This window comes from Cyprinodon tularosa, unplaced genomic scaffold (assembly GCF_016077235.1).
Source record: "Cyprinodon tularosa strain WSP-4 unplaced genomic scaffold, ASM1607723v1 ctg352, whole genome shotgun sequence".
Taxonomy (NCBI): domain Eukaryota; kingdom Metazoa; phylum Chordata; class Actinopteri; order Cyprinodontiformes; family Cyprinodontidae; genus Cyprinodon; species Cyprinodon tularosa.
In genome coordinates this window covers 341356-360356 of record NW_024039066.1, presented here as the reverse complement: position 1 = coordinate 360356, position 19001 = coordinate 341356, and the positions used below count along the sequence as shown (strand labels likewise).

The 19001-nt window shown below is 37.4% G+C and overlaps 1 protein-coding gene across 1 annotated transcript in view; it reads left to right on the top strand.

Moving 5' to 3' along the window:
* The window catches only part of cacng2a (calcium channel, voltage-dependent, gamma subunit 2a), a 114047-nt gene that overhangs the window by 64918 nt on the left and 30128 nt on the right, over nucleotides 1–19001 (top strand). The window contains exon 2 of the mRNA XM_038295290.1: nucleotides 11038–11121. Coding sequence (XP_038151218.1) covers nucleotides 11038–11121 — 84 coding nt within the window. The remainder of the gene's footprint in view (nucleotides 1–11037; nucleotides 11122–19001) is intronic.

The window sequence follows — 19001 nt, the reverse complement described above, 5'->3', positions numbered from 1 at the left end:
GTTATTCAGTTGCACTTCATCAGTTGCACTGTTAAATGCTATCAGAAGAAGGAAGAATTAAGTTTTTTGTCAAATACATTTTGCATTTTTCCTTAACTTCTTATAAATGAATAAAAACAGCGTAAAACCTGGTGTTCTTTCTCTGACTTCATGTCATATCTAATAATTTATACCAGATAAATACTGTTTTAGATTTGTACTGACTCATCCTCAATTAAAGAGGAGGTACTTCTTTTTAACTGATGTAGTTACGCCCTAATGTTTATTTATATATTTATCTCTAAAAATGTTTTAGCAAAAGTTCATGGTCATCATCTAAAAGTAGCATCATATTTTTTTAAAAGGAGTGGATCTTAGTAATACTTTTTTTTCTGACCATATGAAAATTAAATAAATTTAAAAACCTCAACCATAGATCCAATTCAATTCAGTTCAATTCAGTTTATTTATATAGCGCCAATTCACAACACATGTCATCACAAGGCACTTTACAGATACAATTCAACCAGATTATACAGTCAAATTGATTCAAAGTTTTTAATCTAAGGAAAACCAGTTGAGATGCATCGAATCATTGACTCGAAGGTTGCAGTCAGAGTTCTGGTGTCACTGATCCTGATAGATGTTCAGAAAAGACTTGATTTTTTATCTGAATTTAGAGAAAACAATCCAAACCAAGGTGTCACAGTGTAAAAATATAAAAAAAATAAGAAATTACTTTATAAAGCTAACAACTGGTTGCAGGAACCATGAATTCAAAACCTCTCATCAAGCATTTGGGAAGACTTGCAATTTTACATCAGGATGTGGATGTCTGTCCACATATTTAGCAAGGCAGATTTAATTAAACCGCATGGGAAGTTTTCTACCCTTAACAGCCTCTAACCCTGTATCTCAAGCATTAAACCATCAGCACTATGATTTATTTTCTTTTTCTTAGTTCCAGACAGATTTTTTTTCCATGGTGGCAACGATTTCTATCAATTTGAAGTCAAAATTCTTCCAAAAGTGTAATGATTACCCATAAGAGCAGTTTTATTTAAAACAAACTACACAAACTACACATTTCAGATGTTTTATACATACAGATTAAAAACCACGAGGCTCCAGGATATCACAGTGGGTGTAATCACAGTTGAATAATGATATTAAAACTGGTTCAGATAAAATTTTCACATAGGAATAAAATGGTGTTTTTTAATCTTCTGGAGTTTTTTTGTGGGTCTATCATTGAAATTTATTTGACAACCTAAAAACAATGCAGTTTATTTATATAGCACTAATTCACAACACATGTCATCTAAAAGCAATTCAACCAGATCCAACAGTCAAATTGATTCAAAGTTTGCTATCTAGTTGATTGCATCGAGTCATTGACTCAAAGTCAATCCCTTACACTAAGCATGCTCGTAGCGACAGTGGAGAGGAAAAACTCCCTTTTAACAGGAAGAAACCTCCAGCAAACAGTATCTGTAAGGAAAGAAATACTTTTTGCAGGTAATTTAATGAGCAGCAAACACACACAGCAGTAATGTAAAAAGGGTTTTGCCCCTACATATATGTTTCACTTCTCACTTTTTGTCCATTTTTTTGTCTTTCAGATTATTTCAAATAATTCTAAAGGGAAAATATAACATAAGTATGTCCAAATAAAACTGTTTTAAAATGATTTAATACACTAGTGGAAAAAGATATCAAACAAAAACCTTTCCCACTGTGAAAAAAGTGACCTATTAATTAGCTGTGACAACGTTGGCAACGTTTGAGATCAAGAAATGTAACAATCACACTTTAACACCACCACTGAGAAATGTTGACCCTCTTGTTTAAAGAAACATTTTAATTAAGCTCTACTGGATGGTTTTCAAGTACAGACGGGGTGTTAATATTCATATTACACTCACTATACTGCTTTGGAGTCCTACATTCCTAAATGAATCCATCAGCTCCTCCAGGAGGAAGTAAAGTAGATTAAAAAATCTGTGATGCTTGTCTGTCATAATGATTATGCTGTGTCAGTTTTAGGGCAGATGTAACATGATCCACAATTTTCCAAAAAGTTCCTGTTTTTTCCTGTTAGTCCAGAAATTATTTACTCATAGGTTTTGAGGATCATCAAGATCTAAGATGGGGGAATTTTCTTCTCATATATTCTTCTTTTTTTGTCATTATTTAGAGTTATGCTGAGATAGCTGAGCCAGGTTGGTTCTGTAGAGTTTTACAGGTTGCTGTTTGTTTCCTTTTGTGACCTCCTGGTTAGATTGAAGTCGCACATTTTTGCAATAATTTCAGTTTACTGTTCTCTAAAGGGAAGGGTCATGTTTTCTCCAGTTGTAAACTATGTCTTTCTCTTTTGGTTTGGTGACCTTCTAAAAGCTCAGAAATGGGTTTTTAAGGCTTTTCAGTCTAATAGAAAAAAAAACAATCAATTAGTACTTTTTCTGATTAAATAGGAGATGTTTCGTTTTTTGAATCATTCAGCTGTCAGATAGGTTCTATTTAGATTCTTTATTATAGCTGCAGGAAGGGTAAACATAAGGCATGAGTGTGTTTTGTAAACCTGAGCTTATCTTTCCGACAAATGTAGTTTATTCATAGTTAATTCCTTATTTAAGAAGGAAGGCAATTACGTTTTCTCAGAGTGCCAGTTCATCAAAACTTTTTCCCTTAATGAGTAAACCTATTTAGGATATATTGCTCCCATAATAGCGTCTGATAATTTATGCTATTTAGTGGGTTAATACAACCTTCCAATTTACCAATTCCTATTGTAATTATAACCTAAAATGACCATTCAAGCTAATTTTACATTTCAGGATTCACTGAGTAGGACTGTAGCAATTATTCTAGTAATAAATTAAAATGTTAGTATTTTTCATACCTTAATAAACAAATATTGGGGCTTATGGGAAAAAAAAGGAATGTCCTGTTCATGTAAATGAAAAAAAAATATATATAAAAAAAACATCCTGATACTGCCATGGACAGTTAAGTCTTTGATGCGGTCATTGTAGGTCAGTGTCCTGGCTTATCATCAGTTAATAATGATAAGCCCCTCCCCCTCTTGGTTTGGAGCTCTATCATTATTGGAAGGTTCTTTGTAGCTTCTCTTAATTTGGAGGTTTTTTTAGCTTTATGTTGCATTTTTACTTTCAATATGCTTTATGTTGATGTCATTGTGTTTGCATTGCTCAATGAATTTGCTGCTCATTTTTCATTTAACGGTTATGCAGTTAGTAAATTAGTTGTTAGTATTTCAAAAATTTATCAATCAGGATTAATTTGGTTGTTTCAGGCGTCCTTCTAAGTTTAAATGAAGCGTTGCATAGCTCATTTCTATTAATTGATGCAAGCTTTCAATTTTTTTAGTGAGAAACATGTTGGAGATCAGTTAATAAGGCATTACAGTTTTCTAATGATACTGCCCCCTGTGGCCAAAGCACAGAACTGCAGCAGTCTTCTTCTCATTATCGTGGCTCACGTTCATACTTAATTTTTTTTTTTTTTTACCTTTTTCACCTTGAAGTCGCCATTGGTGTCTGAGTTAGGCTTGATGCCGATTGCTTCTGAGTGTCCACAAAATGCATCTTGAATATGATGCTTAGATTGTTTGCTAGGCTGGACCCATTCAACATGGACGCGGCTATTTTAAAGATATTTCTAGTAAAAACGTACGCGCATCTTATGTACATCTTCTAAAATTATTTTACTGGTAGGTGCTACCTAAAAATAAATAAATTACATACAAGCAAAGGGCCAACAATTCACTTTTTCCCCACAGAGAGAATTCGGGACAAGCATTGATGTTCTTGCTCTTGTTTAATAACTCAAACCCAGGAGCCATGCCTGCAGCATCAATGTTTCAGCTGCATTGTGGACCTCTTTTATCAAGACGACACCTTTAAGCTTAGAGCATTTCCACATTAAGTAGAAAGCTTTGTCTGAGCTGGAGCCGGACCAAAACTTTGCACCTCTATGTGAACACAGCCTGGGGAAAGCTTCTTTTTTCTCAGCTACATGTATAAAGAGTATCCCGGCTACTTCACCTAGCCATGAATAGTCGATTCTCATGGTTTGCGTCTGTGCCACAGGGGCCCGAAAATGAGCTGACCGGATAAACCCTGGTCCCTCAGGACTGGATCCAGAGCCTTGCTGTGTTGTGCGACTATAAATCTTCTACACACGCCCTCTTTCTCCTTGCCACAACAAGCCGCCTCTTTGCTGCACTCCACTCTTGAGTGGCCCTCTGTCTCTGCAGGCCCCGTGGTAATGAAGTGCTTTATGGCTGCAGAGGACAGGAGGGGATGCAAGGGGCTTGCATGTTGTTCGTTATGATTTCAGGGGGTTAAAATGGCCTGACGGAGGCCAGGCTGACGGAGCAGGTTGGGAAAAAGTCGCCCCAAACACACAGATGGTCGCTCACCTACAGTCCTAAAGGGTTCTGCTGTGGCCCGATGGAAACAAAGGGTATCTGGAAAGCCGATATGTCGACATGCTTGTTTGTCACAAAATTAATTTAACACCAGTTAGTTTTCAACTATTTAGTTTTTTCTTTTTTGTCTAACTTTGCTGTTTTAGATTATTCTTGATGTCTAACAGACAGGAGAGATGTGTCCTCTGGGTCTAAGGAAAGTTTAGTTTAGAATTTCAGTTTATTCAGTAACTTAGATAATTGAAGGCCTTAATTTTTTAATTGTTATTAATATCATACTGGAGAAATTTTCCTCTACATTTAACCCATCCCCTTGGGGAAGATTAGGCTGCCATTGTGCGGCATCCAGGGAGCAGTGTGAGGTTAAGGGTCTCGCTCAGAGACCCAGAGTGCAGGCTGTGGGGATCAAACCAGGTATTTGCAACCTTCTCAGAGCACCAATGCACTGCTCCAACCACTAGGCCAAGACTCCCCTTTACTGACTCATTTCAGTTTTGAGGAGCAGCAGCTCAACATGTGAAAACAAAAGGGGGTAACACTTTTGCACCTTGATGCTTGCATTAAAAAGTCTTTAGCTTTGCCTGCATCAATAGGAGCTCTGTTCTGGTTATTAAGGACGGAAACTTTAAACCATCACTTAGTAGATATCTATTGTCGCCACATGCTCATACAGGAAGAGCATATCGTGCAATGTCAATGACTCGATGTGATCAGCTGCTTTTCCTTAGATAGAAACCTTCTTACCAATCTGACTGGTGTAATTGAATTATCTCTGTAAAGTACCTTGAGATGACATGTGTTGTGAATTGGCACCATATAAATAGACTCCCTTTATTTTAATTAAGAAAAAACCCTGTAAATTTAGTTTTGATGCAAAAAGTAAGGATGCACGATATTGGGATTTTGGCCGATATCCGATATGCAGATATTTTAAAACTCATGTAGCCGATAACCGACATCGATACTGATGTTAAAGCTGGACAAAAATACGTAGTCATTGAAAATAGCAGTTTTGTTATCCATTTCTGACACTTTGAAAAATAATATACTCAAATATATTTTCATATGCTGATATCAAATTGATTTTTAAAAACGTGGTATCGATCTATTTTACTTTCAAAATCTTGTGAAATTTCATCGTTCTGTTACAAACTCTCGTGATATTTTGCAAATTCTTGTGAGATTTTGTTAGTAAAATAGATCGATACTGCGTCAATATATTAACATATAAAAATATGGCAAAATTTTGTGAATTTTCGGGGGATTTCGTAGCATAACGATGACATATAGCAATATTCCATTAGTAAAAGAGATTGATATAATGTTTTTAAATGGCAATATATCAGCTGAAGATATTGTGATATTTTAATTTATCAATATTTTTTCCCTCGTCTTTAGAAGTTTTTAAGTCTGTAAAAAAGTTTTTGAGGAAGAAGAAGAAGTAGTATTTTTTTTTCTTTTCTTTTTAGACTTTAGAAACTCAGAAGCTGATCAAATATCGGGTTAAATATCGGTGGGGTGGCCGATGTCCGATATTCAGTTTTCAGGCCGATACCGATAGGCTGCCGATTATATTGTGCATCCCTAGCAAAAAGCATAATTTAAAAATGAAAAACTTATTCCAATCTGAAGCATGTATATTAATTTATTGATGATACTACAGTAATGGTGCACAGGCTGTTTAAGCAAAAGCATAAAAAAAATACTTCAAAGTTCATGCTGGTCCATGTTTGCATATTTTCAAATGGAGGTGAAATTTCTAAAATCTAAATCATCCCTCTAGAGGCAGAAAGAATGCACGAAATAAACGTGGAATATGTGTAGAATATGCATTAGCAGGTGTCTCAGCTGCAATGAGCTCATCAGAAACTTGAGGCAGTAATAATCCAAAGGGGAAGCATTTGATCATGGCTGCCTGGTTGTCTCTCTTTGGAGGTTTCTGGGTATATTTCTGTTGCAGGTGACTGCTGAGCAGATCCAGAAACTGCTTAAGGAAGTATATGCTTTTTTTACCCCGTGGAAAAGAGTGCAGCTGTAGAAGGATGCTTATGATGTCAAACTGAATAGAAAAAGAGGAAAAAGTGGATGGAATGAGCTAAGATATATATTTTTTTCTGTTTCTGAAATGAATACATTTTCCACCTTGTTTAAAATTTTGTTTCTTATTTATTTCCGGGTCTCAATAAACCAGCTCTACATTCATTACCTGGAACAATATGTAGCTGAACATGGTCTCCAACTTGTCTACACATTTTCATTTCCTTAATTTAGCCATTAAACATCTAGTTTTAAATGATCGAGTTGATTGAAGTATCTATTGGAGAGTTTTCTTTCCCTACAGTAAGTGATTTGGTCCATCACAAACCAAATCTCTCTGCAATTAGTAACAGTTTTCATGCCGGAGCTTTTAATGACCAGACAGAGGTTTCCATGTCATATCCCCACATTGACATACATGTAGTGATTCATCTCAGCCAAAAAATTCCTTTAGCAGCCTTCTGAGTTTGCATGTATTACAAGAACTCTTTCAACACGTTAATTGAAGATTTGCACCAACCACAACCTTCTCTCCACAGCTGCTATAACACATTGCGCAACTGCTGATGGGTCGACCAGCTGCAAACCAAATTTTACACCCACTTGATAACGTTATTAGGACACACACATGGTGCCTCTGTGGGTTGCTGCTGCCGCTGCTAGTTTGCTAGACAGCTCCAGTGGGACTGTGTAATGTAGTCGTATGTAAACACAAGTCATCTTCCCGAGAAAAATGCTCTGAGAGGAACCAAAACTGTGTACTTTGCTCCAGATGAACATATTGTTATTTTCAGCAGCAGCCTCAGGTAGAGGTTGCGGGAGGCGGCTTGGCTGGGTAACCCCTTCAGTTCACTCCTGAACGCTGGTATGCAACGGTTTGTGAACAAAGCTTTTGAGGATTATGTGCTTTTATTTTTAGTAAGATTCACCTTCCAGCTGATTATGGAGAACCCAGCTCTAATCTTCATTCTGAAAGAACAACTTCTATCAGAGCGTTGAGTTCAAAAAGTGTGCAGCTCTGTTAAACTCTGGAGGGCTTTTTCACGGCTCAGCAGTTAATGTACCACTTAAAACTGATGTATTCCACCTCCCTCCCTGTCTTTCTGCTCCCTGTCCTTCAAAGCTTTGCAGTTACCTGCTCTTCGTACTATTATCTTTCCCGACCACACTCCCTGTTACTCCTCGTTTTTTTTTTTTTTACCCTCTTTCTTGTTTTAATTGCCACAGAACCTGAAGAAGGAAATCAATGTTTTTTGATTATGTGCCAAAGCTGAGTCAGTAGGAAAACTATGTGGTACAGTACAATGGATTGAGTCTGAGTGGGAATATTGGTACAGAGTTTCCCACGCCTGTTTAGGGGAAAAATGTGTTTACAAAAAAAAAGAAGTCTAGGTGGGCATTTGTAACAATTTGGTAAATAAATTATTATGTGAGGTATAAACACCTTTATGTTTGGTATTTTATTTTGTAACTAAAGAAACAATGTTAAGAGAAATCATAAGCTCAATTCAATTCAGTTTGTTTCTATAGCGCCAATTCACAACACATGTCATCTCAAGGCACTTTACAGTTCACCAGATCATACAGTCAAGTTTTCTATCTAAGGAAAACCAGTTGACTGCATCGACTCATTGTCACTCCTTGTAGCGACAGTGGAGAGGAAAAACTCCCTTTTAACAGGAAGAAACCTCCAGCAGAACCAGGCTCAGTGTGAGCGGGTGTCGACGGCAGCAGCACAGCTGAGGATGGTGGATGGTGTCACCGCCAAATTAGAGATATATTGCAGCAACATAACTTCAGTAGAGGAGGAAATTTAATAAAATTTGCAGGTGTGTGATGGAAGTCATTGTTGGCTTTCTAATGAACCAAAGGACTAAGTTAGTTAAAATGTGAATACATAAACATTTTAGCAAGTATAAGGAAATATTGGTGGAACTACATTAGTTAGCAAGCAGTTAACGTAAGCATTAGCATTGTTTTAAAGATGCAAAAAAAAAAAAAAAGAAAATTTAACACTATTATAGAAAAAGGGGCACCAATCCAGTTTTTTTTTATTCTATCCGATACCTGGGCTGACCGTATCGGCTGATATCCGACACAGATCCGATTCAACTGCCCAATAAATGAACAATGCATTGTACCATGTGAGTTAACGCTTTAGCCTTGACATAAACATTGTTAAACTTGTTTAATTTATGTCTTTTATTGACAAATAAGCTTGCTGCTTATAGGAAAAATATTAGTTTCATGTAAAGTTCACTGGATTAGATCTCCAGTATCCGATATTAAAATCCCTGATATCCGATTCAGGTATCGGATCAGTGCATCTCTATTTATAGAAGGAGAAAAGTGTTAGAAAAATGGCATTATAAAATAAAGTTTTGTTTTATCTGTTTTTGTGGAAACTAAATGCACCATCTACAGGATTATTTTTTTAAACTAGCTGTTTAACGCTCACCTTAAGCATTGTTGCATATGAGTTTAATGCCTTTATTTTTCTTCGCTTTCTTTTTTCTTTGTGAACTGAACATTTTGTATTGCTAGTGATGTAGTATTTGTAAACAAGCAGTGTTTAGTATTTTAATAGTCCAGTTATTGTTCTTCCAAAGTAATGAATTAAATAATTTGTGAATTTGGGGATGTTTCAGACAAGGTATGATAGTAAATCTATAACATTTTTCTGCACCCACCTTTTAGTCTAGCATAAGGCAATATAGATCTGCCCCTAATACTAATGTCTTGCAGAATAATTATTCATATTGGTTTCATCATATGCCTCATAGTCATTGCCATGAACTAGGAGAATGGGGAGACGATACACAACCTACGTAAAAATTGTTCAATAAAAGGATCCTAATAATTAGAGAATAATTAGAGGTTAACATATTTTTTCTCATATGCACAAATTTTACTTTACTTATAAAGAGGGCACAGACTTCTTTTCAGCATATTTTTACTGTGGGGTTTAGTGCTGAATTGGTTAAGAAAGGAAACTTGTTTCTCAGGTCTAGGATTGTGTTGATTATCGCTGTGTCCAATATAAAAGTCACCTCTGATTGCACAATTATTTCACTCTCTGTTTAGGGCTGGACAATATCTCAATATCAATATATATCGCAATGTAATTTTATGATATTACAGTGATATGACATTTTAGCTTTATGCATTTTGTTTTTAAAGGAAATGTTTATGAGATTCATATTTTAGGAGTTTAATAAACGTGGCAGCATGGGCATTTATTGGCATTTTTTCTCTTTCTGAGGCCTTTATTTTATTTTTTATCAATACTTTGTCTTGTCAACCGAAATATCATGACTTGAGTTTTTGCCTTACTCTTAATTAGAGGGGTCATTTAGAGTTATTTAGTGCATTTTACTCTCTATTCTCTATTAGATGTATACTGTAAATATATTTGTACTTCTGATGGCATGTCATCAAAGTTTCACTACTCTGCGGAGTATTTTAAAATTAAAATATGTACACAAGGGAGAAAATGTTAATAGGTACTCAAGAGGGAAAAATAAACCAGCTCTACTCCATTTTAAAGCTCGAGTTGTTGAACACACTACAGACCTACCATCTGTACTAGATAGAAATATTATTTTCCACAGCTTCTGATTTTAAAGGCTAAAATCCTGCATCATTACAGAAGATGACAGAAGACATCAAACACAAAACCCTGTAAAGCTAAGCCCCTAAATATTCATACTACTGGGTTATTTATATTTTAACATTTTACAGCTTAGGTTTTCATCAAACTTGGTTTCAAAAATTAATGGTTTAAAATATTTCGGACCTTTCTCTTCGTTCTCTTGTTGTCATTAGAGCCCCGCCCCTTTGGCTGATTGTGGGTTACTAAAGTAAAAAGTGCACCCCTCTGTGCTCATGATGCCCGCTGCCAAAAAATACCCCACAACACCTGGCGCCATGGCAACCAGCACCTGTTCCCCTAATTAGAGGGACAGCGGTGGGAGAGGAGAGGAAGAAGTTAATGAAACACTAATCTGGTCCAATCAAACGCTCCGTCATCTGCCTGCCTCCCACCATTGAAGCACCAGGTCGCCATGATGGCCACCTTAGGGATACCCCCCCACTACATACACAAACAGGAGGGAGCAGACAGAGGGGACACCGGGAGGGGGGTTTTGTTTCTGGACAGAGAGGCGTTAAGAGATGAGGCTCCCTGTGCACAGCAGCTGGAGAGGCTCCAGGTCGCACCAGCTGCTCCGCTCTTGTTTACAGGCCTCCAACTGCTGCAGGTCCTCATGCTGAACAGAGCCTCTGATATTAGCTGCTCTCATTCAATCTCTGTTACAGAAATTGCTAACAATTGCCCAAATAGTTGGACTAAATCAGCTTGTAAGCAGTAATCTACAATAGAGTCAATTTTTTACAGTTATAGGAGATAAATATTGTGGGAAACTGTGAATTACATCCATATGAATCCTGTTTTGGCAGATTTGAATTGGATATCTACATTGAATAGCCTTCCTCTGTTTGTTGTTCCATCTTTAAAAATAAACTTGACCATTTTCCTAACCTTCTTGAACTTTTCTTTTTCTCTCCAGGGAACTTTAAAGGGATGTGTAAACAAATAGACCACTTTCCGGAGGAAACTGATTACGAAGCAGACCCATCTGAGTACTTCTTACGTGAGTAGCAGTTTCTTTTTTCCTCCTCCATCCTCCTCGATGTTTGTCCCACTTTTCTTGTTTGTTTTTCGCTCAGACAGCCGCTTGTTGCCAGTATAGCTGCAGCTCTTTGCCCATGTGTCAGTTCTGTCTCTGCCTGCTTTTAGTGCGGTGCCGGCCAGACCGAGCCTTGCCAAGCGGCTCATCTGTTTTTACTGCTCGGCTGTGTGTAACATAACGTGCAGAGTTACAGTCAGCTGTGTACCCTGTAAACACAGCCCATCGATTTCTGCTCCCGTTTTCTTTGTGCAAGCAAGAAAGAGATGCTTGTCGGAGTCATTTGTTTTACAAATCCTAAAAATAACAGCAGTTACTTTCAGCTCATGAAGTACTAAAGCTATTGTAGTAGGATTAAATGTAGTTTTGTCTTTTAAAGCTTCTTCTATTTTGAATTAGATTTCTTTAGAGGCAGACTGTATTTGGAAATATCAGCAAGAAGGAAAGAATGTTTCTGAATCCATATTTTCTTCCTGTAAAATTGTTCAGCGCCATCTCATAGCTAATATGTTTTATAATTCTGGGAGTTAGCCAAGTGGGTTAGAGCAGTCTGCTTGTGGTCTGAGAAAGTGCAAGTGCCTGGTTTGATCCCCAGACTTGCTACCTGGGCGCCACACAATGGCAGCCCACTGCTCCCCAAGAGATCCATTGCGGGACAGTAAAGTGATTTACAATTTAGACATTTATTATTCTCTTATTTAAACTGTTTAGCATAAAGTTTATCGTAGACTAATTTAAATATTTTAGGTATTTGTATAGATCAGTGGCTGAGTCTTGCAAAGATCCACAGATCCTACAGCTTGAATGACTCAGATTGACCCAGTTAGTATCATTTGTGCTGAAGTTTTTGTCCCCACTTGCAAATTACAACGCTTTCATTTTATTTATTTTTTTTCTTCAAATCTGACCCCTTTTAAACATTTAATCACCCTTTAAATCAAATCTCAAGACTTTTTTTACTCCAAAAGGCTTTTTTTAACTCTAAAATATGTGGTGACATATCTGGGGTTTTTTTTTTTTTTTTTTTCTTTCTTGCATTTAAGCTGCTGTAACATTTGTGTAAACTGATTTTGTGAAGAAGTTTGGTCACTGACATTGTTATTGTGTATCGTTCTGTATAAATCAATTTATGGATCAATTGATTGATTGATAAAGCTGCTAAATGGTTTGTGCCATCCTTGGTGAGAACGACTACCATATAACCTATTGCGTTTTTCTCATTTCTGTTTTTATTTTAGCTTTATTCAATGGTTTTCTAGAATTAATGGTGTGTTTAGTGTTAAGCCTTATCATGGATGGATCTGAATCCATACATTGACTGGACCACTTCAAAACCTTCATTATATTATTTTAACCTTTTAGAGGTGTCTTTGCCATTGCGGTTTGGATCAGTTCCTTCCTGTTTAATTCAAATATTCTTGGGTTTAAATTTTATAAATTCTCCCTCAGGAGTTTCCACTAGAGAGCAGAATTTATGGTTCTGGCAATTAAAGCAGTTCGTCCAGGTCTTGCAGCATCAAAGCAGACCTGGACTGACCTTGTACTCCTTTTGCATCAGTTGTAATGAGACCTTTACCTTCAAGATTGTTTCTTTTTGTTTTGTCAGTCTAAAAATTTCAGCCGATGATCAAGATTTTTTCGGTCAATATAAGACAGATATTTTAATCAAAAGTAGCCTTAGCTTTGGAGAAAAAGCATGATTTCCATTTTTTACAAACCATTGTTGAATTTTGGACAGTGATGATAACTGAAGCAAGTAAGCCTCAGTGAACTATGAATTCATCTTTGTTTCTCTGCTTTATTAATTCTACTTAACAACAGTTAAAGAGAAGGCTTAGGAACAAGAGAATGTATAAATCTAAATGTTTCCTCTATGTTTTTAACTGATTTTTCTGTTAACCCATTCCCTGCCTTCAGCAGGCTCTGCAAAGTAAAAACTCTGCCGCATTCATACATTTATTAGCTTGGTTCCTGACCAGCAGATTGTATAACTAAGTGTTAAAGAAAGGTGACTTAAATTCAAACTATCAATATATCAACAATGGGTAATGCACACTAATGCAGGTGTGCATTACAGCCTGAACCACACCTGCACACAGACTAATGCAGCAGTCTCTAGGCTTTTTCCTCGCTTTATCCCGTTTATACAAAAAAATTTTCATGAAACACAAAATTTTGCATGAAAGTTTTATTACTTTGTTTATTCACACTAAAGAGTTTAATTACATCTTTCAAGAGCAAGGACAATTTAGTTAAAAGTTCTCTGGAAAGTTAAATCCACTCATCAATGCCCACTAGAGTCAAACTTGAGATGTTTCTGCAGCCCTGTCTGTAAAAACTGTTGTATTTGTTTGACACAGAACATTTTTACTAAAACTGATTTACTATTAGATCCAGATGTACACAAAGCCTTGTAAATGCATTTACTAGAAAAGCAGATATAGTGACTCATTCTTCACTCACTGATGATTTAAGGTCAGTTTTTGCTTTAATATAATAAAAAAAATAAAAAAAACATAAAAAGTGCTGGTTAATTCTACGGGGAATAAAGAAATTTGACTATCATACAGGCTGCTCTACCTGAAATCCGCTGGTTTGATCTGCTGAGCAGATCAGTGAAATATGTGCATTGCTCACTTTTTATGGAATTTTTTCCCTTCAGGCATTTTATTCCTTTTTAGGATGTAAGCGTTCATTAGCATAATGAAACTTAAGCTTGTTGATTCAACTTTATTTAAAGGGAAACAAAAATCTTGCATCCTGAGAGTATTTTCATCTTTAGATATTACTCTTGTCACGTTACTCGATAATGTCTGAAGTCGCTGCAGACCTCTGTCTACCCCTCGCTGCTGCAGCATTCAGTGATCAGAACGAGTCAGTCTGATCATCTCCAACTGCAGGGGACAGCCGTGGAGGCCTCTCTGAGGGCTGAGCCGTGCGTGCCAGTGCTGGAGATAAACCCAGCCAATTAGGCTGCGTTTCACTCAGCGCTCTGAGCGTTTGTTCCAGTCCGTCTGTGCAATGGAGAAGGGTTATGATAACAGCTCTGGTAATGGTTCTAACTATGCCAGAGCTTTGGTGATAGAAGATCGGAGTCATAATGAGGCAACCGTCAAGCCCTCAGACCCCTGCTGCTCGTCTGGGTGCGTGTGTTCTTTGAGTGCATGTCAACCTCTACGCATGCTGCAATTGGAAAAGGCCGCACTCCTCCCAGCGGCTTGCCAATTAGGACACTCACATCCATAAATATTTCAGCCTCGTTCTTATATAGGTCAGGCCTCTCTTGATTGCTGTCTTTCTCTGCATTCCTTCACACTCACACCCGTACTACTGCATGTCAGAAGTCGTACCGTGCTTACAGTCATCGCTGCTGTGATGCATCACAGTGTACTGGTTCAGAAGTCTTCTTTTTCCTCGGGTGCACCATGAGGTCACAGGAGGATGGTGCATCTTGTCTGGTTACATCTGCAAACAGTGCTCTCACTGACCCACCTGGTATTTCTATAATGAGGAGTTGCATGCAGCGTCTGGGTGGAGAGAGAAAATCTGCTCCAAAATACAGGCAAAATGCTCGAGTTACACAACATAAAAATGTCACTTCAGGTGAAGACCCGCCGGAAATGACATCACCGAGGAGCTCGCTGGCCCCAAAATCAAGCAGCCACGCTGCTGACATCATCAGAAAGCGTGACGAGGAGGAGAGAGATTTTTGATGATGCGGTTGCCGAGCAGAAAAACACACAAATCCTGACTTAATTCAGCTACCCAAGCAAACGCTGATGTGCCGTCCTCATGCCAACATCCACACACTGGCGAATGCATCCCAACACACAGCTGCTGTGTGTGGCGAGTGCGCTCAGCTCCCCAAGCAGCTAGGCAGTTTGCATATCCACGCTGGGTTATATAAGCCAGCTGAGGCACACTGAAGCGCCAGTGGGTTTTTAGATCATGCCGTGTTGGAGCCTCCATCATCCGCTGCTCTATTGGGCGCTAAGCAGCTGAGAGAAGATAAAAGACGGGAAGAAAACGCCCAGTTATGCAATTAGCTAATACTATAACTGGCAGACATTCAACGACTAACAGAGACACAGGAACCAGGTGAGGCCAAGTTGGTCTGAGTTTCCTTGATTTGAGGTCTTTATTTAATTTAATTTAGGATAATAAAAAAAACATGAGATGACATTAATCCAATATTTTTTTCATTAATTGAATTTGTTATAAAGTCAATTTATATAAATATGTTCTCCAATATTCCCTTATAGTAGATGTGACATAAATAAATAGTTTATTACACACAGACATCTCCAAGTTGACAGATGAAACCTGGACATCCACTGTGGAGTAAAGACCTAGGTGCTATTGTTGAACGAAGAGCTTCAGCCATTTATCAAACAGACTGGAGGCGCAGCATTGCTTTAACTCGACAGCTGTGCATAGATGCATCCTTTACCCTTGGAGAGTCGCTAAGCATGATAGACAAGTCCACATGTATTTTGTGGTTCTGTACAGTAGAAGGCTTATAACTGCGTCCCTTGAGGCATTTTATCCAGAGTGTTGGTAGAGTATCGGATGTCAATGTCATAGGCCATATGCAGTGAAAAGTATTTCTCCCCACAAAGATTTTTTACTTTTTCTTGCTTTTTTCTCATAGTTAAATCTTTACAATTTCCTAACTAGGCAAGACAAGGCAAGGCAAATTTATTTGTATAGCACAATTCAGTAGAAAGACAATGCAAAGTGCTTTACGTGATTAAAATATAGGAAAATAAAACAGAATCAAAGCAAGTAGGAAAAAAATAAAATAAAATAAAAAATGCAGAAAAAAAAGAACATTAAAAACAGTTGGACTAAAGAAAATAAAAAAGTTAAACTAATGATGTTTCAGTTGAACTGTTTAACTAGAACAGTCGAAGGCAATCCTAAATTCTAAACTAGAGACTCTTACTTAGATATAACTTATAACTTTTACTACTTGGGAGGTATTCTAACAGTCCTTTATTCAGTTAATACCCAATATTTACTTTATAGATGCATTATCATTTTCACAGTTTAACTTTAAGTCAGAACGAACCATTTCAGTTTAAGAGGTTTGGGTTAGCAGAATTATCTGTATTTGTTAAGAATTTGAATGAAATGGGAATGATGAGAACGTTTTGTCTTTGTATAAATGTATAAATTTACTATTTACATACATTATTGTTGCTATTTAAACAAGAAGAAAATACACCAGCCTTCATACTGGTTCAGTGGGTGGCCAGGTCATGTGTCTAGTTATGTGGTGTAAAATGTGCAATGCAAACGCCAAATACCTTGTAAGGCTGAAGATGGTAATAAAGTGTTGACGTTTAGAATGAAAAATTTGAACGCTATTAAGAGAGGAAGAAGCCATTACTTTAAAACTAGAATCCTTTTTATGCCTTCGCTAAGAGTCGGGCCCCATATGAGTTGATCATCACCCCGTGATGGTCTGGAGCACTTGCCTTATAACAAGATTTGCAGCTTTTTTAGGTTTACTTGCAAAATTTGTGTTTTATGCTTCCTTTATTTGTTTGCAGCAGGTTTTTAGTTTGCATCTATTTTTTGTGATTACAGCATTTCTCCATGGCAGCGGTTTTGCTTTGCATGTATGTGTTTGTGTGTTTATGTTTTACTCTCAAATTTTGTATTTGATAGTCTAATTTCTGTGTTTACAGGACTTTTTGAATTTGCTGTGATTTTACGCATTTTCCTTTGCACCTATCATAAATACATTGATGCACCAAAAGGGCATAATGAGCAAAAACATTGTAAATAAAAGTATGCATAAGAAAAAAATCAGTTCTTGATCTGAATTACAAACTTAAAGCATGGTTTAACCCTTTAATGCCAAATGTATCGTATTTGATACATACGGTTTCTGAAATGTTTTGCATCTGACACCTTTTGCATAATTTAATGGTAAAAACTTTGCTCAAAATCCTATTGTACACAATCAGATATACCTGATAACAGAGGGCAGAAGACTACACAAAAAATAATCTTGACTTATCGCATAGTAATAAATTATTACTATCAAAAATTCATTTCTGTTTTTTCCTTTTACGTATTTTGTTAAAAGGGCAAATAAGGAATTCAAACCAAAAAAAGTAATTTTCTTTTTAGTTTTATTCTTGGAGCAGGCTTTAAAGGGTTAAGTACCCTTTACCGTACCATTTACTGTTTTATTTTTACGGATTATTTAACAGATTATCTGTTTCATATGTTACTTTAATTACACGATGACTGTTCTAACTAATATGTAAAACATGGATTTTTTTAGATGTTACCTATTGCACCTTCAAGTTGAAACATTAAATCAATATTAAAATAACGTATTTTGGAGTGTAGCCCTGGCTAAAACAAAAAAAAAAAAAAAAAAAAAAAAAAAATTATCTACAAGATAATCACAGGTTTATGTTCTCTGTATTAAAAAATACAGGTGAGAGTCATGTATTGTTGCTTTCAGGTTTTTTGTTTTCAATGTGTAATCTGAGTGATTATATACTTATCGTGACTGATTATTTTTATTCATAATGTAAATGGTAAATGGCATGTACTTCTATAGCGCCTTTTTTCAAGTTAGGAGACTTGACCAAAGCGCTTTACACTACATTCATTCACCCATTCACACACACACTCACACACTGATAGTGGCAAGCTACATTGTAGCCACAGCTGCCCTGGGGCTCACTGACAGAAGCGAGGCTGCCGTACACTGGCGCCACCGGGCCCTCTGACCACCATCAGTAGACAATGCAGGTGAAGTGTCTTGCCCAAGGACACAACGACAATGAAAGTCGGAGTCGGGGCTTGAACCGTCAACCCTTCAATTTCAGGGCAAACTCCTACATCCAACGCCACTGTCGCCCATAATGTGAAAAAAAAAAGAAAACAAGCATTTCTGAACAAAACATGTGTATTTACATATGTGTAATGTTGTTTGTCTGAATGGATTCTTATTAGTCTTAAGACTATGGAAGTAGTAAAAAAACTGAGGGACAATTGAACTCATCTTGGAGTGAAAAAAAAAAGCAGACCGTGGGATGATGGGAAGAAGGAGAGGAGAAAGAGAAAAAGAAAGAGAATGGTGGACGCTGATGGAGACTCAGTTTAGGAGAGTCAAAAACGAGTTTGGAGAAGGCCCCGAACTGTTCCAGGGTTTTTCCCACAAGTGTACTCAACCATCGCAGTCTATGACTTCTGAGGTGTGTGTTGGGGCGCGACGGAGGTGAAGAACCAGAGACGAGAACCGCGGCTGAACTGAGAGAAACTGCGGCTGATCGTGGGAGGCGGGGTGACCGTGTCAACCTGGCGACCGTAGCCCCAACGTTGCTGCGGAGGTTCTCCTGGGTTAAGGTGGAGAAGAGAAGACAGAGGGACGACCGGAGTTTTCGTGCGCTGCCGGAGTTTTGCACCTGTTGGGTGAGCGAGTCCGTTCCCGTTATATTCTGGGAGAAGAGGATTTTGTGTTGCGACGCACCCCAGCTTCAACAGGCCTGCAACGAATAGTTAAACCGGTACCGAACTGTGTGTGTGTGTGTGTGTGTGTGTGTGGGCCCACGTTTAGTGTTTAGTGATGTGTTTCTTTTGTGGTAAAAGACTGGAGTACTGTTAGTGCAAAAACTTTGGAATACGGTTTTGAGAAAAAGTGTTTAATAAGTTGAAAAAAAAAAAGAATTGTTGAAAAAGGAAAAGTGTTTAAACTTTATTTCACATTGGTTTGAGGGATATTTAGGTTTAGAAGTTAAGAGCCTAGAGGTGGTTTATTTTATTATTTTTTATGTTTGCTGGTTAAAAAGAGGGTAGCCTGAGTCTGGGCTGAGCAT